This window comes from Diplotaxodon limnothrissa, linkage group LG1 (assembly GCF_057381915.1).
Source record: "Diplotaxodon limnothrissa isolate DT_005_m linkage group LG1, D_limnothrissa_male_GT1.1, whole genome shotgun sequence".
Taxonomy (NCBI): Eukaryota; Metazoa; Chordata; class Actinopteri; order Cichliformes; family Cichlidae; genus Diplotaxodon; species Diplotaxodon limnothrissa.
This window is the reverse complement of record NC_140596.1, coordinates 19,444,033-19,463,138: the sequence shown is the minus strand read 5'-3', so window position 1 is coordinate 19,463,138 and position 19,106 is coordinate 19,444,033. Positions and strand designations below refer to the sequence as shown.

The window sequence follows — 19,106 nt, the reverse complement described above, 5'->3', positions numbered from 1 at the left end:
AGAGCAGAGAGCTTCTCTCTGCTCAGCATTTTCACTCCCAGACATGCAATTCAGTGAAAAACTAAGGAGGATTAATAGCGCGGTTATCTCTGCGTTGGAAACCAATAAAACTCAAGACAAATCTCCAAATTTTTCTTAGTTTCTCGACAGCTGTTTACAACCGTGACTTCTGACCCGACAATATATGACTTTCTATTCTTTTCACTCACCGGCTAATAACGCTGCATTCAAAGTGAAACATGGCTCATTTTACTGGAATAAATGAAGCTCCGCCTCATCATCAGTTACGCTCCCGCAGGCGGCATTGGGCCAATAAGCACGGCCAATTTAAAAGGGCCGAGAACAAAAGCTCTACAAAGGGGGGCCCATGGAGTTGAGCCACAGCAGTTATAAACTCCCCTGTGCACCCCTGATCCATGCACCCACCCCCACCCTAGTCCAACCGTGTCCATTTCACTCCAGCTTTGTCATGCTAATAGAATTGAGTCTGCAAATATAAAGGACTTAATTTGTTATTACCATGCCCAAATTCTCATATTTTGGATTCACACTCCTAAGAAATATTCCTCTTACACGAACAGCTCGTGCTGTGTGTAAAATTAAAACGCTGCTTTCATGTTTGTGCAACATGTTAAACACCATTTGAAAATTTAGCTGAAATATCGAGGATCATAGGTTTGAAATCCAAAGCAAAAATACATCCAGTGCGTAAATGGAAACAGCAAATATTGTTGCTGAGGAAACAAGGGAAGGGTTTAGGATAAAAAGTGTCTGTTGTGTCACAAAAACGTTTACATAAATGCACATGTACGTCATCATTTTCATCATGCAATTCAAATAGTGACGTTTATCTGTGAGTCCACTTCGGACACATAACACTATAAACAACCTAAAGGACTGAACCATTACAGGATGTCCCTGAAGTGTAATCCATTGGCTTTAGGAGTATTTTTTAATGTACAGTTGCCTTTCTTGAATACTCTTAGTTTAAGCCCACAATTATCCAGGCTTAGGCCAAAAAAACAAAAGACAAAAAAACAACTATAAACTTGTCCTCTGGGCTGTTTTAATCAGCGGTCAGTATAGCATTTAATTCCCTGCATGATTACGGAGGTCACCTTCTTTGGATCTTTGGAGACAAAACACTAAAAAAAAAATTTTTTTAAATAAATAAAAAGGGGGGGGGGGGGGGGGGGGTATTTTTACTTTGATTTGCAGAAAAATCAGAACCATTTGAGCTCGAGGGCTTAAAGAAGTCAGACATGAGTTTCACACTTGACTAGAAATGCAAAAACTTCTTTGAACTTGACCAAAATGCCTTAAGCAACACTGACGCTACTCGGAAAATACTTAGTATTGATAGGCAACGTTTTCCATCATAGACATAACAGCGTAACTCACCGAGGCTAAAGCCTTGCCCAGTGCGTCTCCAGTCTGCGAGCTTCCAGTGGCAGTCCCCCGATTTGCAGCAGCTACAAAAACACAGAGCGAAGCTTTGTAATCGCAAACTCAGACAAATGTGGAGCGGTTACAGTGCACAAAGCAGCTGTCCCCCTGCATGACTCAGTGCCTTCACAGAATGAACATTCAGCTATGATTACACTGCGGTGTCAGTAATTAGCCAACCTGAGCAGGTAGCTGAACTGTTAACACAAGAACGTACCCATGATCCCATCGGCCGAGGTGACGGACGGGGTGTGTGCCGCAGTGACGAATGGTGAAGTGCTGGTGTTGCTTCTGTGGAAGCTGGACATGGGAGGAAGACTGGCATTGATGTCTGGAGAGACTGAGTGTGCGGGGTAATTCTGGAAAATCGGGAAGAGAGAAAAGTGTTATTTTCAATCATAAATGTGTTTGTGTGAGACAGAAAGAAAGAAAGAGCTTATTTATTTATTCTTGAAATTAAAAATGCCCTTTGACGTCTTCCAGGCTGTCACGCAGTAAAAGTTCGTGTAGCGGGGGAGGGACAGAGATAAAGAGAGGGCAGGCAGCATCTGCAGCCTCCCTGTGATGCCCTGCCAAGTGAAGCAGGCAGGCGGACGAAAAAAGATCAAACGCTGACACAAAGAGGGTCAGCGGTGTCTTCACTGATAATAACCAGACAACAACTTAAGACACACACAGATCCCTCCAACTGAGGAAGATGCGCTATGGGAGAGCAGAGCAAAAACCAGGGCTTCAACAGAATTTATTTGCCCTGCGTGTTCAACAATACACACTGGATCGTTCATGTAAACGTGAGGGCAAAACAGAAACTTACTAGCAATCATCTATCACTTATTCATAAAGCCTAAGTGCTGCCGGCCGAGCTGTGAAGCTTACCAAACGGTTGTGTGAGTGCAGGCTGCTGTAGTTTCCTGACTGTGGCATGTGAGATGAAGATCCTGCGAGTATTCCCCCGTAGCTGGGCTGACTGATGCCATTGGACGAATTCCACGGGTCAGACGAACTGTGGGTACCATCTAAAACCAATAAACATATCACTTTAGCACACAATGGATTAGAACTGAAGGAAACAACATGTTAGACAGACGGCTAACCCCCTAACTTTACCCTTAAAACTTGGGGGTCATCCAAAGAGCACTTTTTAGGTTTTTTTCCCTCTCGGGACTGAAACACGATCCTTGTCTTGAACACAGCTGAGATAACACAAACGCTAAAGAGCAACAAGAAGACGTTTGTGTTTGTGTGTGTGTGTGTGTGTGTGTGTGTGTGTGTGTGTGTGTGTGCGTGTGCGTGTGTGTGTGTGTGGGAGTCAGTCCCACTGAAAAGAATCTGAGCACACATCTAACAACTCAATCTGTCTGGCAACATATAAACTACAAAATTAAATATAAACAGATGTTTGGTTCAGTGGTTTTGGAGCTCACGATAACCGCCAAGGTTATAACTGTTAACAAAACTAAACAAAAAACTAAAACTAGGTGTAAACAAAATACTTCAGTCATCTGAAATACATTGTGAGCTTAGAAAATTGACTGAAATAAACAAAATCAGGCAATTTTCTTTCACTTTATTTTTTGTCAGTCTGGCCAAATGCGTTAACCTAACAAACACCAGGTTTTTTCGTGACGCATGACATAAAGTGTTAAATTTCTATTGAACATCTGATCTCTGACACAAGCCACCCACATTATAATAACAATAAATTCAAAATACTACTGAAACTAATAAAAACAAAACTGAAAAGAGCAAACCCACTCAGGAAACTAAAATGAACTGAAAACAAAAATAAAAATGCAAACTAATGGAACAAACTGAGGTTCTAGGTGATAACTTGATGAAAACATACCACACTGACTTTAATTTAGGCCAGAGGTTCTCAAAGTTTTTGTGACTTAATGGGAGTTTAAACAGTCGAAAGAATGCACTCATCTGGTTTATGCTGTTAAATATGACGTTTGTCCTTGTTTATGAGTTGGTGAGATGAGGTGGCTGCTAGATTTCTTGACATTAGCTGTGTTTCTCAGAGGTCAATGGCTGGGATTGCAAAAAACCCCAAAACCCAGAAATGCTCACTTGGTCTTATCCTGCTTATCCTTCTAAATAATGAGAAATGAGCATGAATGGAATATACAGTAGTGCGTTTAATCCTTCTCATACTTGCTGGTTAATCGTGCACAAACTCAACACACACCAGTGTAATAAAAGGGTATTAAAAAAATAAGCAGTAGATGGTAATTCTATCCAAAACATGGAGACTTTGCTTTGAACCTACCGAAGAAAGTGCTTGCAAACATATTGCTGGAGGGTTTTGGAGAAGAGTACGAAGGTGAATCTCTGTTGAAGTCTTCTGAGTTTGGAGATGGTGCGTACACCTGCCAGGAGAACATGATCGTCATTAGAAGAAACCGAAACACCAAGACTGTCACACGGTATGAGGGTGTTCAAACTCATTCAGCTCTCTTATATCAGTTTCTGTGAAGTAAACACGCTTCCTAAAAATGCAAAGCACAATCATATTAGGGTCTATACAAGTATGTGATCTCACACGCACACATCCACTGCAGAAACAGCCCTACAACTATAAATACACACATTCTAATGACTAGCAAGCAATCAAGCTCATGACGGGGGGAGTGGATTATCAGAAGTATTTGCATTTCAGATCAACTCAACCTCTAATGGAAGTATAATGACACCCACTTACATGCATAGACTAAATGCCTGGCAAATTGCAGCATTCCCAGAGAGGCAGAAATCAAATAAGCGCTACAAAAAGAGCCTGCTTTGCTTTCTTTATACTTCTACCTGCAAGCTAGCGGGGGAAAGGAGACACAATGAGCACGCTGTTGTACAGCTGTGAGTGTGTGCCAATCTGGGCGGTGAGATCAAAAAGACTGGAGTCCAAACACCAGTGATGTGGTCTCTGACTTCATCCACTCCAGATGGAGGTCGAGGGAGCGAGGCAGAGCATAAAGGAGGGAAACAGGGAGAAAAAGTTTTGGACAAATTCTCCCTCCCACAGACAGGACTGGATGACCCCACTGTCGTGTAACACTAATCAGAGCCAGACCTGCCAGCTCGATTCCACCTGCACATTTCCAGCTTGTGTCCCCACTCAGCAAGATAAACCTGCCGTTTAATGGCCTCATTTCACACTCAGATGTTGACAGCTCACTCCTCCAAATTGGTTCCTAATGCACGTGGACGTGATGACGACCACAAAGGTTGTTTACTTACTTAAGTTCTTTTATGACGGGGTGCTGATGGAAAATATGCACGGCAAACAAAGTGTTCGCGCTGAAACGCTCGCACATACACGTGAACATCACATCAAAATGCAGCTTAAGCGAGACTCTGCTGAGTGAGCAGGTCTCCCGCACGCTGTTGTCTGGGTGTGTAATTAAAGTGCTCTGGGAGGGGTGCAACCCTCATGGGTCTTCTGGCTTACACATGTGACCAGGGTTGATAGTAAGTTCCAGAGAGATCTCAGGTTAGTCTCACACGGGAACCCGGGCTTTGTCTTTCGCCTCTGTCAGACGCTCAATGGGCAGCATATGGCAGCGGATAATGCTAATTGTCCTTTTTACCCTGGGCTAACCAGTCAAAGCATTAATAAACCATCCCAAACACCGGGTGCCTCATTCCGCCAGGCCTATGGAGGAGAGGGCCCGCCTGGGTTTCCTTTTACAAGGCCATTAATTAAAAGCCGTCACTCACACGGATCAGCACACCAGCACACGCCTATACTGGCTATTTGAGCACCAGCCGTTATTTCTTAAATAAAATCAACACAAAAGACAAATCTTACAGTGGCACCTTTTTTTATTTACAACTAATTATTTGAATATGAATCATAAATTATGAAAGAAAACAATGACTTTTAGTTAATGATAATCTATGAAGCTTGATTTTGGTGAATATATCCTCCACACCTTCCCATGTGCCTCCCAGCCTTGCGGTACCTGTGTTTGAAGTTCACGCCTTACCGATCAAAATATCAAAGGCTGAAAGAAAATCTGTCGACGACCACAAAGGACATCACAGAATAACAGGAAGGGAAGGGAAATGTAAAAATAAATAAAAGTAAGGAAAGAATCAGTCTGTCTAATTGCCAAAAACCTCAAAGAGAAGAGTTCAAACACACTCTTAATGGCTTGTCCTGTTTTATATGGTATGTCTTTACTTGGAATCGAACCAACTCTCTGGGGCATTTTGTTTCAAGTCCAAATCTTAAACACTTACAGGGCTTAGAAAGAATCGATGACTCTTCAAACTAAAGCTGAGCTCAGTCTCCTCTCTTAGAGGGGCGTTGTTCGACATTTGTGTGCGATATCTGCCAATGTTTTTTGGAAAATAAAAGCTTCAGTATTTTTATGCATAAAACCGTGACACTGAGCCAACACAAAGACCAACTTTTAGTGGCACGACGTTTTGATGTTGTAAGAGTTAGCAGTGGAAGCCAAACGCTTACATGAGCATGTGAAGAAATAAAAATTTCAGTGAATTCACATTTAAGTGAAATATAAACATTAAATGCCCTCAAAGAATTGAATTCTTGACTAGAAGAAAGCAAAGAAAGCAACTGAAGGAGATGGATAGATCTGAAGAGAATAATAATGTTTATTCTATTATATCATATCTAATAAAAACATATAAACTGCTAAACAGCTAAATCTTACATCCAAATGTAACGTCAAGAAGCACAAAAATACCTTCCAGTCAGTAATGTCACAAAAATTTGGTTTTGGCATCAACACAACTTTGCTGACTAATCACAGTATGCCGTACAATTTATGCAAATACTCTGACTTTGTCCTGGATATTTAGTCAAGCATGCATACTGCAGTGCAGAAAACACATGCGCCATGTAGGCTTCTAGAAAGCAGGATCCAACCTGTTGCACCACAAAAACAACAACAACAACAGGCATGTGGCACTTTAAAGAAAACATGTTGTGACATTAGCGTTTTTGCTATTTTCTGGTCTAATTTTATGTCCTTCCACTTGTGAAGGACAGCTTTCTGTGAAGCAAAACAACAACCACCACCAGAACAGCAACAACAACAACAACAAAAAGGGGTCTAAAAAAAAATCGCTGCAGGGCTTTCACTTCAATTTTTTCTTTTCCACTAATAGGCAACGGAAGAAAGCTCAGTGAGCTGCTCCATCTGTATTGGTACCGTGCCACCAACTCACAAGCCAATGGCCCACTGTGAATTCTCCCAGTGCTCCAGATGGTGAGCCTGCTATGCAACTCTGCATTATAACAAATTAATGTGGATGAAGTTGGTGCAAAGAATGAGCACCATCCTTCTTTTTCCTTGCAAGCAAAACAGGAAAAAAAAGAAAGAAAAAAAAGTTGTTGGTGGTTATTTAACAAGTGCTTTTGATCATAAAAGTTTGCCCATTCTGTCCACATGCTATCAATTTTCTCCCCATCACCAAATGTAACACAAGCCTGTTAATACTTAATATGAAAAAGATCAAAGTCATCTTTTGTGCAGCGAGAACAAAAAGGGAAATGCCGTAATGGGTTATGAGGAAAGCTGAAACACAAGCATGAGTAACATGACCTTTTAAATACAATGCCATAAAAAAGCTAACCTCTTCATTTCTCTTTCAAATGCCCTTTTTATCTAACAGCAAAAACAACACGTGCAGTGACAGGTGGAAATCTGTCGGCGTAATTTGCTTATGACAGGATCATTACTTAAGGATTACTGAAATGCACTGCAGAGCTACTTCACCCGTTGTTAGACTGCCCTTGAACAGACTCATCAGTCCACTAGATTTTTACAGTAAAACACCTCAAGCATAGCTCGTCTTTACACCTACAAGTCCACACACACACACACACACACACACACACACACACACACACACAAAAACTATGGAAACTCCAAAGTTCTGAGGGCAGCACACTTTAATTAACGTATGTATTGACACAAAAGCAGTCACAGAGAAAAGCTTTTTAGAGTAACAAAAATCAAAGAAGTCATTACAGAAAAGTTCAGAAATCACATTAGGCTCCCTGTGGCGTCAAGAATGCTAAAGTGATTAAAAACAGATGGAATAACAGCAACACTGGTGCTTGGAGCTCAATCTGCAAACAGGAAAGTCTAACCTCAACAGGCAGCCTCTTTCCCTTAATCATTCCCAGACTCCCACTTGCTATTATTTCAACCCAGTCTCGGAGTTGAAGCGAGCAGCCAGTAAAAATAATTCAAGACTGCAAAAAACGTTCTGCTGCTCTGCTTCATTCTCTGCATGAGAGGAAAATGCTTTGGAAAAAAAAGGGCAAAACCTCCTTTTTTAAAATATGTCTAACCTGGAATATTTACTTGTACGTGGTACAAAGCAGGTTTGAGTCACTTGTTTTAATTGCACTGTGTGACAGCTTTAACTGATGCAGTGGAAAATGAGGCAGAGGAGCATCGGACGCTTGCACTTGCATGCAAGGAGGCGAACAAAGTGCTTTAAAAGTTCAAACCAATAAGTGCAAAAACTTCACATAAAATCAGACTGACAGTCAAAGGGATACACTCGTATACATACACACACAGGCAACCACACTTTATACAGCTCCCTTCTGTCTCAGACACACACACATTCCCAGAGAGACTACTCACCGATTTTCCGTTGTAGTAATACATTAAAGAGTTACTGCCCATTCCAGGGACAGGGTAGGCGCAATACATTATAGCTTTAACAATTTAAGTGATAAAGGTATAGTACAGCGGCACGCTAGCTTTCTCTCTAGACATACATCCAAACCGTTCAAAAGGGACTAATAATTCTTTCAGTACTGGCCTTCACACACACACACAGACCCACTCAGAGGAAACTTATGCAAAGCAGGATTGTACCATTCCACACTGTGGGAAGGGGTGGCTGTAAGAAGGGAGTGGCTCGTGTGGTACATCCCTCCCTTAAGCCTCTAAGTGCTGAGGCGAAGAGGACGAGGAGGGGGGAAGGGAGTCGATGGGGAGGTGGGTATAGAAAAGATAAAGGGAAGTGGGTGGGACGGAAAACAAATGTGTGAGCGGATTTAGAAAGAGAGGAGAAAAAAAATGTTTTAATTCCAGGCATAGAAAAATGCAGATTTTCTGCAGGGGAACCCCGACAAACTGGAACTAAAATAATTTTGTTCTAAGCAGGGTTTTATTGTGTGTAATTCAAAGGCGATCAAATGAGGGCTTTAAATAAGTGCGGCGAGCCTGTTCTCTTCCACACGTTTTAATCCCGGGCGTCTAATCTTTTTGTTTTTGTGATGATTAAATGAGTCTACAGGCAGTGAGGTGAATTATGGCTTTTGGAAGAGCAAAGCCATCTGGAAGCTCATTTTACCTGTTCCCACACATGGTTTGCACACCAACAAGGAGTCATTAGAGTGGAGAGAGTGACGGCTCAACATTGCAAGAATTTTTTTTTTAAATCCATGAATCCAAAATCCAGCCAGCAATACAACGGCTGATTTATGAAATGTGAGAGTTTGGGTGTTAGCGCAGGGGGACCTTTAGCTGGAGCCCCTGTAAACACAGAGTTGTAAAGCATGCAACAGCTGCAGAGGGGTTGGCTTGTGACGTCGAAACAGGAAAATAATGCTCCATTTCCTAAACCCTGGGGGCCTCAGACGGGGGAGAACTAAAGGGGTGGGTGGGTGGGTGGGAGCAAAACATTGACAGCCATTTTACCATGGTTTACTGTCACTGCAAGCCACACAGCTCCCCATTACCTTTATCACGGGGGAGGAGAAGGAGGGGTGGGGGGTGGGGGGGTAAAGGAAAGAAGAAGAAGAAGAAGAAAGGAGGGGAGGAGGCGAGAATAGATACCATATTCTAGCAAGAGACCGGTCTGGACAGCCTGACTGGAGCCTTTCATGTGTGCCACTCGAAGCTTGCTCGACTAAACACAGGCCTGTAGACTCATTGAGAACATTACTGTTATAGAAAGATGAAAGCTTCCACTTCCTTAAGAAAACTAGGCCTTTATTATGCTTTTGCTTTTAGTACTGTTATTATTTATCCCCCTTTCTTCTCAGAGGTCCTTTTAAACTCATCCAAAACACTGGCTTTGCATGTTGTTACCCCTTTAAATCTGGCACTGTTTCAAGTTGATGCTTTAAGGAAAATGGTCATGATAGAAGTGTTTGAAGAGATCTTAAAACAAGTCCAGACACACATCGCAGTGTTGCGAGGAAAACACATGAAAGCAGGGACAAATGGGCACAGACACACACACCAGTTCTGGCTGATTCAGGATACATCAAACTAATTTCTCTCACTACTGACTCTGAAGGAGAGAAAATGCCTAAAAGAGTTCATTAATTTATAACGTATGAATGACCGTGACTCACAGTTCACAGGCTTGATATTGCTGGAAATCGTCACTGTTGAGCTGGGAGGTGAAGGTTCAGCTCCGCCCACCTGTTCACGCGATCCTCTCTAAAGACACTCAAGTCATCACAAGGTGCTTTTCTTGGGATTTGTTTGGGTGTTGAAAAACCCCGAGCAAATCCACAGGCTGAGGTCACCCCCCAACTCACGCATGGATTTAGCGGTGATGTCATCGGGCAGGAAGATTGCTTCCTGTAAGAAGCTCTGGTTCTAATTAGGGAGGGCTGAGTGCGGGGCGCATGAGGGGATTCAAACCTTCTCCCTCCCAAACTCCTGGCTTTATCATGAATGGAGACTCAAAATTCAGTGTTTCTGTGCATTAAATCAAAAGACCATTTTTTATTATCATGGACCATTAAACCCGCATTACCCAGACAGTAGTAACACTGGCAATGATAGTGATGGTTAATATTTTTATAGACTCTGGCAGCGTGATGCTAATTTCTAAAGTTAGCTGACCTGGATCCAAACAAACAGCAGATGGGGGATTACCCAAAACAGGCTCATTAGCCCTATTTATATGTATTTTAAGTTTTTTTTTAAATAAATGAATTTAAACTTACTTACTAAAATTTTTTTTTGCTTACATAGTGCTCAAGAGATTCGTTTTCTTTACATATTAAAGTCTATTAAAGTATTTTTGTTCATTTTATCACAAACTATAAAAGAAAATGCAAAAACCTATTCACTGCACACTTGATGTCTAAAAAAGGATTAAATAATTAAATAATGATCTCTGTAAAGTCTCAGTTACTGTATGACAGCTTGCATGTTTATATTTAACTATAACCTCTGCGTACGCTACAGAGCAGTGAGCTTGTATAATTGAGTCCAGTTATAAAAATTAAATTTCTCGGCAATACAAGCACACTGTACTGCAGGAGAAATCTCATTAAAATATGAAGATAAAACTAACAATATACATTATGCTGCATCAATGAATTGCATATGAGGAAAGTATAAAAAGTCAGAGCAAAGAAGTGAGTTACTGAACCTGTTTAGGAAATTGATGCTTCAAAGCCAGCTGCAGGCTTTAGTTGATACTGTTAAAGGCATCAGAGTGTAAGTGGATGAAGGGGACAGATTAAACACGAACGTGTATGAACAATAAGATGAGTGGCACTGATTTTTGTAGGGGTGCATGAAGAGGAGAGACAAAAATGAAACTTGGGGTTGACAGCACTGAGGCCTGTCTGCATTATTTATCTCCATACCCGGAGAAGAAACACACACACGAGGAAAAGCTGTTAAGACTGTGAACACTACTCATGCAGATCCATTCAATCACAGTTTTGTCATGTGAGGCCGGATCCTGAATTCTTCTGTATGAGAGCAGAAGCAGAGATGCTTTTGATGGAAATTTAGATGTTCTGACAAAAAGGAGAGGACAAGACAGATGCTGTACAAGAACACAGCACAGCAGCACCTTTTGGTTGATTTAGGAGCTATATGTTCACGTGTCCCAATAGTTCACGTAAGATGTTTTTTGTAAGATTAGCCTATAAAACATTTGAGGAAAAAAACCCTCACCTACAGTTATAAGTAAGAGAGACTGACTTTGGATCCATCCGATCTTAAACTACAAACTCATTTTTAAAAAGGGTTAAATTTCTTTTTCCCATGAGATGCCACATCGTTAATCCTGACTTCTTTGTGTTTTCCGCTTGAAGAGTTCAGGGAAGTGAAAGTAGAGACCTCCTTTTTGCATGAAATGTAAAAAAGTGCTGGGATGGGACACCTGTTTGCTGTTTTGCTGCAAATCTATTTGACCTCTTCATAACAGACATTAAGGAGGGGAAAAAGTATGTTCTGGGACGGATGGCACATGTTTGAAATTTCAAGTTAAGCCTAATAATAGGCTTCAAAAGAAGAACAAAAATAAAACACAAGGTTTTATTTATTTTACTTTTTGTGGATTTTGTGCTTGTTGCATGTGACTGCTGGTCTCAAAAGCTGTTTTACAAATACTGAATGTCCACATTACAGACTGCAATTTAATACAAGTGACACGACTCATGGACTCATCAGCAAGAATGAAAAAAAAAAAAAAGCACCCTTATGTTTTCAATCATATTTACAAGAAGAGTGCACACATTTCAATAATTAGGCACTTGGACTAAAAACCTGATGGCAGGAAATGATAACACAAAGCTTCTAACCATATTTATTTTATTCTCCGAGCTAACAGAAATAAAAGGAATTTTAAAAATTTACATAACACATTTGTGCTGTTTGGACATCTGTCTAAAACCATATGGCAGGGAAACTAAAAACAACCTAATAACATTATCTCCTGAAAGAAAGCTTCCTTTTTTGACTTTTTCTCCTGCTGCTTACACTTTTACTTTACACTGTAGAATAAATGTGAAAAATGTGTAAACCAGAAGAGAATAGAAGAGATTGAAAGAACTGAATAAGACAGAGCGAGACTGGGGCATAGAGAATGAAGGCTTCTGTGGTTAAACGGTGAGGATGTAATCCTTCAAAGGATTAGTTTCATTACCTTCACGGGGACTCATTCATTTGTTCTGGAAGGATCTAGAAGGTCACTTCATCCGGGGTACAGATATGACCCAGTGGAAGCCCAGAATCACTATTTTGAATCTACCAACTTAATTTTTCACATGATTTTGATTCTAGTTACAGATGATGTCGCCAAACAAATAAATAACAGCACTGTTCACTGAGCAAAGCAAACCCCTGATTGGCCGTGACACAAGTAGGACAGTGCTCACTAGAAGTGCTGGGCATCTTAAAGGTGTAACTTATCTCGTCAACGGCAGACAGCAGAGCCGGTGAAGACCACAAGAAAGCTAATCAATTAACATCCTGGAAGCATCAACGCAGCAGAGACAGAAATCACCACTTCTGGTCAGATCTTTCAGTTTAAAATAAGATAAGATTATCGTCTCCCACAGGAGAATATCGACTGAGATTTGGTGAAATTCGAACAGATGAAGCTGCACCTTTACTGCATGTAATTTCCTTGCTCCATTTCCCCTCATTTCCTGCCTTCCTCTACTGCTCCTATCTAATAAAGACTATCAAAAAAAGGAATAAACAGGATGACGCAGCGGTCCAGTGAGTTGGAGACTGACTTTCTATCCACTAACTAATTATGTAGGATAATTATGGAGGATCGCAGAGCTACCCCAAAAGATCTTTATATGATCCTCTGGCCAGCCAGAATTTTGCAGGAAAAGAAGACTTACAGGGTGTCTTTCTACGCTGCAAAACCATCCCTTAAATGGCTCTTTTGTATTTTAGACTGCATGACGAAAAGCTCATTCATCCCTCCGGAGTGCTGCAGGGATGACTTTTGTTGTAGGCCAACCTGAATGTTAGCATCACCCTGGCTCCCTCGCCAAAAAAGCAATGGGATTTTTTTTTTCTATAGGCTTTTAGTGTGACATATAAGTGTTCGATTCTTAAACATTTAATTCTGCATGATAATCTCCACAAATTAGCAGCACAGTTATAACCTGAATAGTAATACATGGGTATTTGCTTGCATATTTGTTGTAGAACAAAATGTGAGAGTGACTAAAGCTTCTTATTACAGCAGACCTTATTTTTAGGCATTGAACAAGAAGCTTTGACACAAGAGAACCAGACGTACAAAAATGCAAACCTAGTGTTCATTCTTTGGCAGTCTGCTGCAGCTGATGGGCAGAGGTGAGCAAACATTTACACCTGCACATATTGTGTCTGCACATGTTCAATTTTAAACACCAACACCAACATTATGAGGATGATTGATTTCTCTGGGTCCTTGAACGCTTCAAGATGCTCCAATACTTCCGAGCTGAATAAACTTCCTTTGCCTTAGAAGCAAGCTGACCGGCACACCTTCAGAAACCTGAATAGTCGCCATCTATGGTCGTTACACTGATCTCATTTATCCCTCAGTAATACACGCATCACACATTACCTCTGACCTACAGCAGAATCCTGTGGTTCAGTGATGTCTTTTCCAGGTCACAGCAGCCACCCTTAGATGGTCTCTAAATAACAAACTTAGTGATTGTTGACAGGCTGTGTTCTTGAGTCTCCCAGCGATCTCAAATCAAGGTTTGCATTAATGCCGTACACTCACGCAAGGCTTACATGAATAATTTACAACAGGCCAGAATGTGAGTAATGACTTTAATCTGTTCATTATTTTTGTGCTCTTAGTCCTTTTAACTCCTTGTTCTCCTCACAGATGAAAGAGGTCAGGCCTCTGGATTGTTTGCCTGTTCCATTATCTGCAGCCTCTAATGTCAGTGGTAAATTTCAGCCACCCAAACAAAGATAAACACAAAGCCCAGGGTCCCAGAGGTGGCTGCGACTGTTCAGCATCATCCCGTCAAACCAAGGATGTCTATCTAATAGGGCTGCCACAAACGATTATTTTGATAGTCGACTAGTCACCGATTATTTATGCGATTAGTCGACTAATCAGATCATCATCCACTGGACGTAAAACTACAGCTTATTGCACCAGCAGCATCTGCTCTTATATAACTATCATTAGCTTACAGCTTTAAGCTTTTAAGGTGCTAACTAAAAATAAAGACAAGATGATAGTTTATTCAATTTTAATGAAATTTGCAGATTGTTTCGGTAAAGTTTAATAAACTCCTTGCTATCTAAAATATAACAGGACACCGGAGTATATTCTCCAGCATCTCACACTTCTGATAATCAGCTGTCTGCTTGACATTTATTCAGCTGTGTAAAAACTATAACTTTAATCTCAGCCAAACCGATTTACTCAGGAACAAATAAAATACTAAAAAAAAGCCAAACAATAACATTTTTAATTTATCTAAGTGACTCATATATATTTAACCTGAGTCGCGAAAGACAGCGGTGGGTTTGAAAACAATTTGCCGGGAGTCCGGTGTTCTCACGGCGCTAGTGACCTAGCCCCCGGCTAGCTATCGAGCTAGTGGGTAACAGAGGTCTCCGAAAACGTCGGAGCGCTTTTGAAAATATGTGGTGTCCTGATAAACTGAGCCGATATTTGAGGTTTACACAGCTACATTTTCACCTGAAAATATGTTAAACGTTTATTTTGTGACCCAGAAAGAATAATAAGAGTAATATTAAAACTAACTAGCTACCGCCATTGTTGGAAACTAAGCTGGGCCGCGCTATGAATTCTGGGACACAGCTGCTTCTTCTTCTTCGGGGTTTAACGGCAGCTGGCATCCTTGTACATGCTGTGCTGCCATCTTCTGTTTCAGTCCGTTATTACACTCTTAAATCCTGCTATTATTCCTGCGTCTTTTGCGATCTTACAAAGCTTCAAACGACACGTCGACTATTAAATCAGTCGTCGACGATTTTGATAGTCGACGTAATCGTGACTAGTCGACAAATCGTGGCAGCCCTACTATCTAATCAGCCATCTGATGAGGTCATCTCTGGGGAGCTCGCTAACTGGGGTCAAGTCAAAGCCTACAATATTGGCCCCTGTCAGTTTAATCACCTATTATAAAAAATTCAAAACAATGACATACAGAACATACACCAAATTCTAATTTTTACAGTGAACTGTGGAACAATCAGGAATAATTTCCAGCTTTACAGGTGTTACTCTTTAAGAAATAAAATTAAAAGACGACTTAACATTTGCAGCTTGGTCTGTTGTTAATATGAAACCCACAGAAGTAGGGCCTGCTGTCCGATAACAGCAACCAACTGTCAGCAATCAAGTCTTTTTGAGCTGTGCAAGTATTTAATATTAGCTAGTGGTCATGATACTAGAATTTAAAAACTTGATACCAAAAATCAGGAAAATACTCCATACGCGATACCACTTTCAACACCACAGGGAAAAAAGTGAGAAAAAAGAAAGTGTAATTAGCTTTTCTCTGACAACGCCGCGCTCTAGATAGATAAATTTCAAAGGCCTAAAAACTGTATCAGCGTCATTATTATTGTTATTAATCCAATATTTCCCTTGTTTCACATTAGAAACCATTAACTTGTACAACGAGACTGGGAAACAGATCTCTGTTTAGTGACTTCCTACAAATAAATAAATAAAAATCAGCAGGCTACTTCAGGATGTAATTGAAAGTGTATGCATGCACGTTTGTTTATAATGTTCGTCCCTGCGGGTGTCATTGTTTAATTCATGTTTTTGTGGATTTACATCAGGATATCAAAAGGCAAAAACACAAAACATGCAACTTTATGCTTTTCTGCTGGGTGGCCCCAGAATCTAATTTTGCCTGAGACTTAAAAAGGCCCGGAGGTTTACAAAGGGCTTTACTGATGCATTTCATCTAAGATCTCTTCCCTGAGCCCTGTTACTGTCCCATCCTGCCACGGTTCAAAGGAAGAAACAAAAAGAAGCTGCTCTCACTACAACAGGAACCCTAGCTTACCGCTGCAGTACAGTATTATTTTTGTCTTTGAGCCGTTAATGGCAGATGGAGAGAGAGAGAAAATATACCATTTGAAAGTCATGCACCAGACAACACTGCGAGGAACATTTCTAGGTCTTAAGATTCACAGCCTAGAGCAGACTTCCTTTCTTACAGCTCACACAGTACAAATCTCTCAGAAACAAGGGTGTCTGAGTGATCTGTCAAAAGCAAATGTCAATCTTTTTTGTCATCCACACTCAGGGTTCTCGCTTGCAAAAGCCCCCAAGGGGAGCCGAATCTCAGCCCACCACTTTCTTTCTCTCATCCTGCAGCCATACCGTCACCAAAGCCAGGGAGGAAGTGTCACATCGAGCCGCTGTGCCTCTGACAAGGCGGGGATGGGGGGATGAGGCGGTGGGGGAGGATGGCACAAACGCTATTTACACAAACAAACTCGACACGCACACAGAGATACACACCATGCCCTTGCAGATTCCCAGAAATATCCTACAAGAGGCAACTTTCCCCCACGAGCTACGAGCTTTCTCTCCCTCCTTCTTCAGTCCTTCTTGTCAGACAGGTGCCCACGCAGCTGCCCATCAGCATCCCTCGGCGTAGCAGCCTGTCTGTCCAATGACAACAAGCTCTGTCCTTCATATCCACTGTTCAGATTATACAGTCAAATAAAAGCAGGCGGCCAATGAGATCCGAGGTGTCTACTGTAACAGAACTAATGCTTCTATCGGTATCTCCCGCACAAAGTGGTAAGCTATAAATTTATAGATAAACAAACAGCTTTGAAGAATCCTTTAAACAACATATTGCTAGGCATATACATCACACGATTATACGATTACAGCCACTGCAGAATCCCACGTCTGCAAGCACACAGCCAGCAGACCACAGAGGAAAGTATGAGTGTGGTTGATGTGGGGGTGGGGGGTTTGTCTGTATATAAGATGAAAAAGCCCTATAAACATTTAAATATTTGCAATCACCAGCTGGCCCGTCTAGATAGTGTTCACATCCCGGTGCACTGCAGTGTCAAAACCTAACTGCACAGAGGATGTGCTCCCGTAAATATTTTGATTCAGCTCCATCATGTAGTGTACACACACATCACGCCTGGACTTGCATCTTCCATTGCCCATCTGATTTAAAAGTCTGAAATTTATTTTTAGACTGAGAGAGCAAAGAATACAAGCTGGGGAATAAAGAGGGGATTTGAGAATGAAATAAATAAATAAGAAAATTCCCAGCAGTAGATATAATGATGGGAAGCACTGTGTTGATTTTTTTTTTTTTTGTAAATCGAGCAGCTATTCAGGTCTCTGGTGAGGCTCCCGCGTTTGCTTACACAAGCAAAAGCTTTCGGTGGCATATGCAGCTGCATTCATGCTTTACAGGTACGCTGCAGGCTCTTCACACAGCTGCCTGTGGCAAAGTAAATCTGACTCCAGGTGCGCCTTCCCCTCGACACTTCTTCAACGGCAAACCTCGCTACATCCACAGCCCGCAATACAAACACGGCTCTCAGCTGATAACCATCCTCAGAAATGCAGCTTACACTCCCTCCAACAGTCACCAGACACACCTTGGAAGGCCGCAGGTAGCACTTTTCCCCATCCGATAGCTGCTACACCCATGCCTCACCTTTGCTTCCTATTAGCTCACTAAGCAATAAAGTAACAGCTCCTAAAAGCTGCCACACAACCTCCCACTCTAACATTTTCCACATATGCCAACTAAAAGAATAAAGAGGAGAAAAACTCTTTATGTTTTCCTTTCTCTGTCAGCCATCTTTATTCTTTCAAATGGGATCAAAGACTAACTGGGATAATTCCTCCAAGCTCCAGGCTTTATCTTCTGAGCTGTACTGAGTGACAAGAAGAAGCTGTATTTTATCCCATGCTCTGTCACTGTTTTTCCCCATCTAGCATTGTACTGCTTGATTGTACTCTTATGAGTCACAGAACCGCACCTGCGCCCATGTGTTAAGTACTGACAAATAAAAGCCCAGCGTCCATTTACACAACAAAGAGATGTAACCCGCGAGGCAACCATTCTTTGCCTCCCTCCCTCCGTCTGACAAGACCTCAAATATATCACTTACTTAAGAGGAAGGCAGCGCACGTTCCTGCTCCTGCCAGGGACTGCTCTCTCTCCCTCATGCTCTGACAAACTTCTTTTCAAATACAAATCCAGAAACAAAACACATGCCACCCTTTTATGTTCGGTGGCCTGTTCCATATTTAATTTCAGAGTAACAGCAGTAGAGGTGATGATTATCAAAGCTCTGCAAGGCAAATCCAGTCTCAGACTCCCTCGCCAAAAGAAGAAAAGAAACCCCGTCATTGTTTAAGGAAAGAAAATGTTGGATTTTTGGTAAACCAGTTGCTTCTGATTAAAAAGGAAAAAACATTTTTTAAAAATCCTTGTCTTCTACTAGTTCTGAGAATTCAAGGCAAAGCCTAATAAAAACCTCTGACGATCCACCGGGGTTTTTAACAATGAACATCTGACTTAGTGATTTATGCATATTAATGAACTCCAACACCCCCTGTCTAAGCGAATACAAGCTGAGCTCCACACTTCTCTGCATCCTAATGGTTTCTGCTCCACCGGGATCATTACCAATAGAAATTTCAGATATTCTGTGCTATTAATCTCTGTCTGTCCTCCTGTTCGGCTACGTAATGACTAATTAAACATCAAAAGAGCAGAGCTGTGGATCCGCTCTGACAGCCTCTCTTTCTCCCAGGAGAGGCTGTGAGGAGGCTAGACTGTGACAGGGCAGCACTGAAAATCAATCACCTCAAGGTCCACATGTGTATTCACACACTCGCACGCACGCATGCATGCGCTTTTGCACGACACACCAAAAAATCTGCAGGAAGTTGTC

At 41.5% G+C, this 19,106-nt stretch overlaps 1 protein-coding gene across 1 annotated transcript in view; it reads right to left on the bottom strand.

Moving 5' to 3' along the window:
• Window positions 1-19,106, bottom strand: part of tcf12 (transcription factor 12) — a 90,941-nt gene that overhangs the window by 15,971 nt on the left and 55,864 nt on the right. The window contains exons 9-12 of the mRNA XM_085374212.1: window positions 3,719-3,818; window positions 2,323-2,462; window positions 1,664-1,805; window positions 1,402-1,472 (exon numbers count right to left, since the gene is read on the bottom strand). Of these exons, the coding sequence (XP_085230338.1) occupies window positions 1,402-1,472; window positions 1,664-1,805; window positions 2,323-2,462; window positions 3,719-3,818 (453 nt within the window). The remainder of the gene's footprint in view (window positions 1-1,401; window positions 1,473-1,663; window positions 1,806-2,322; window positions 2,463-3,718; window positions 3,819-19,106) is intronic.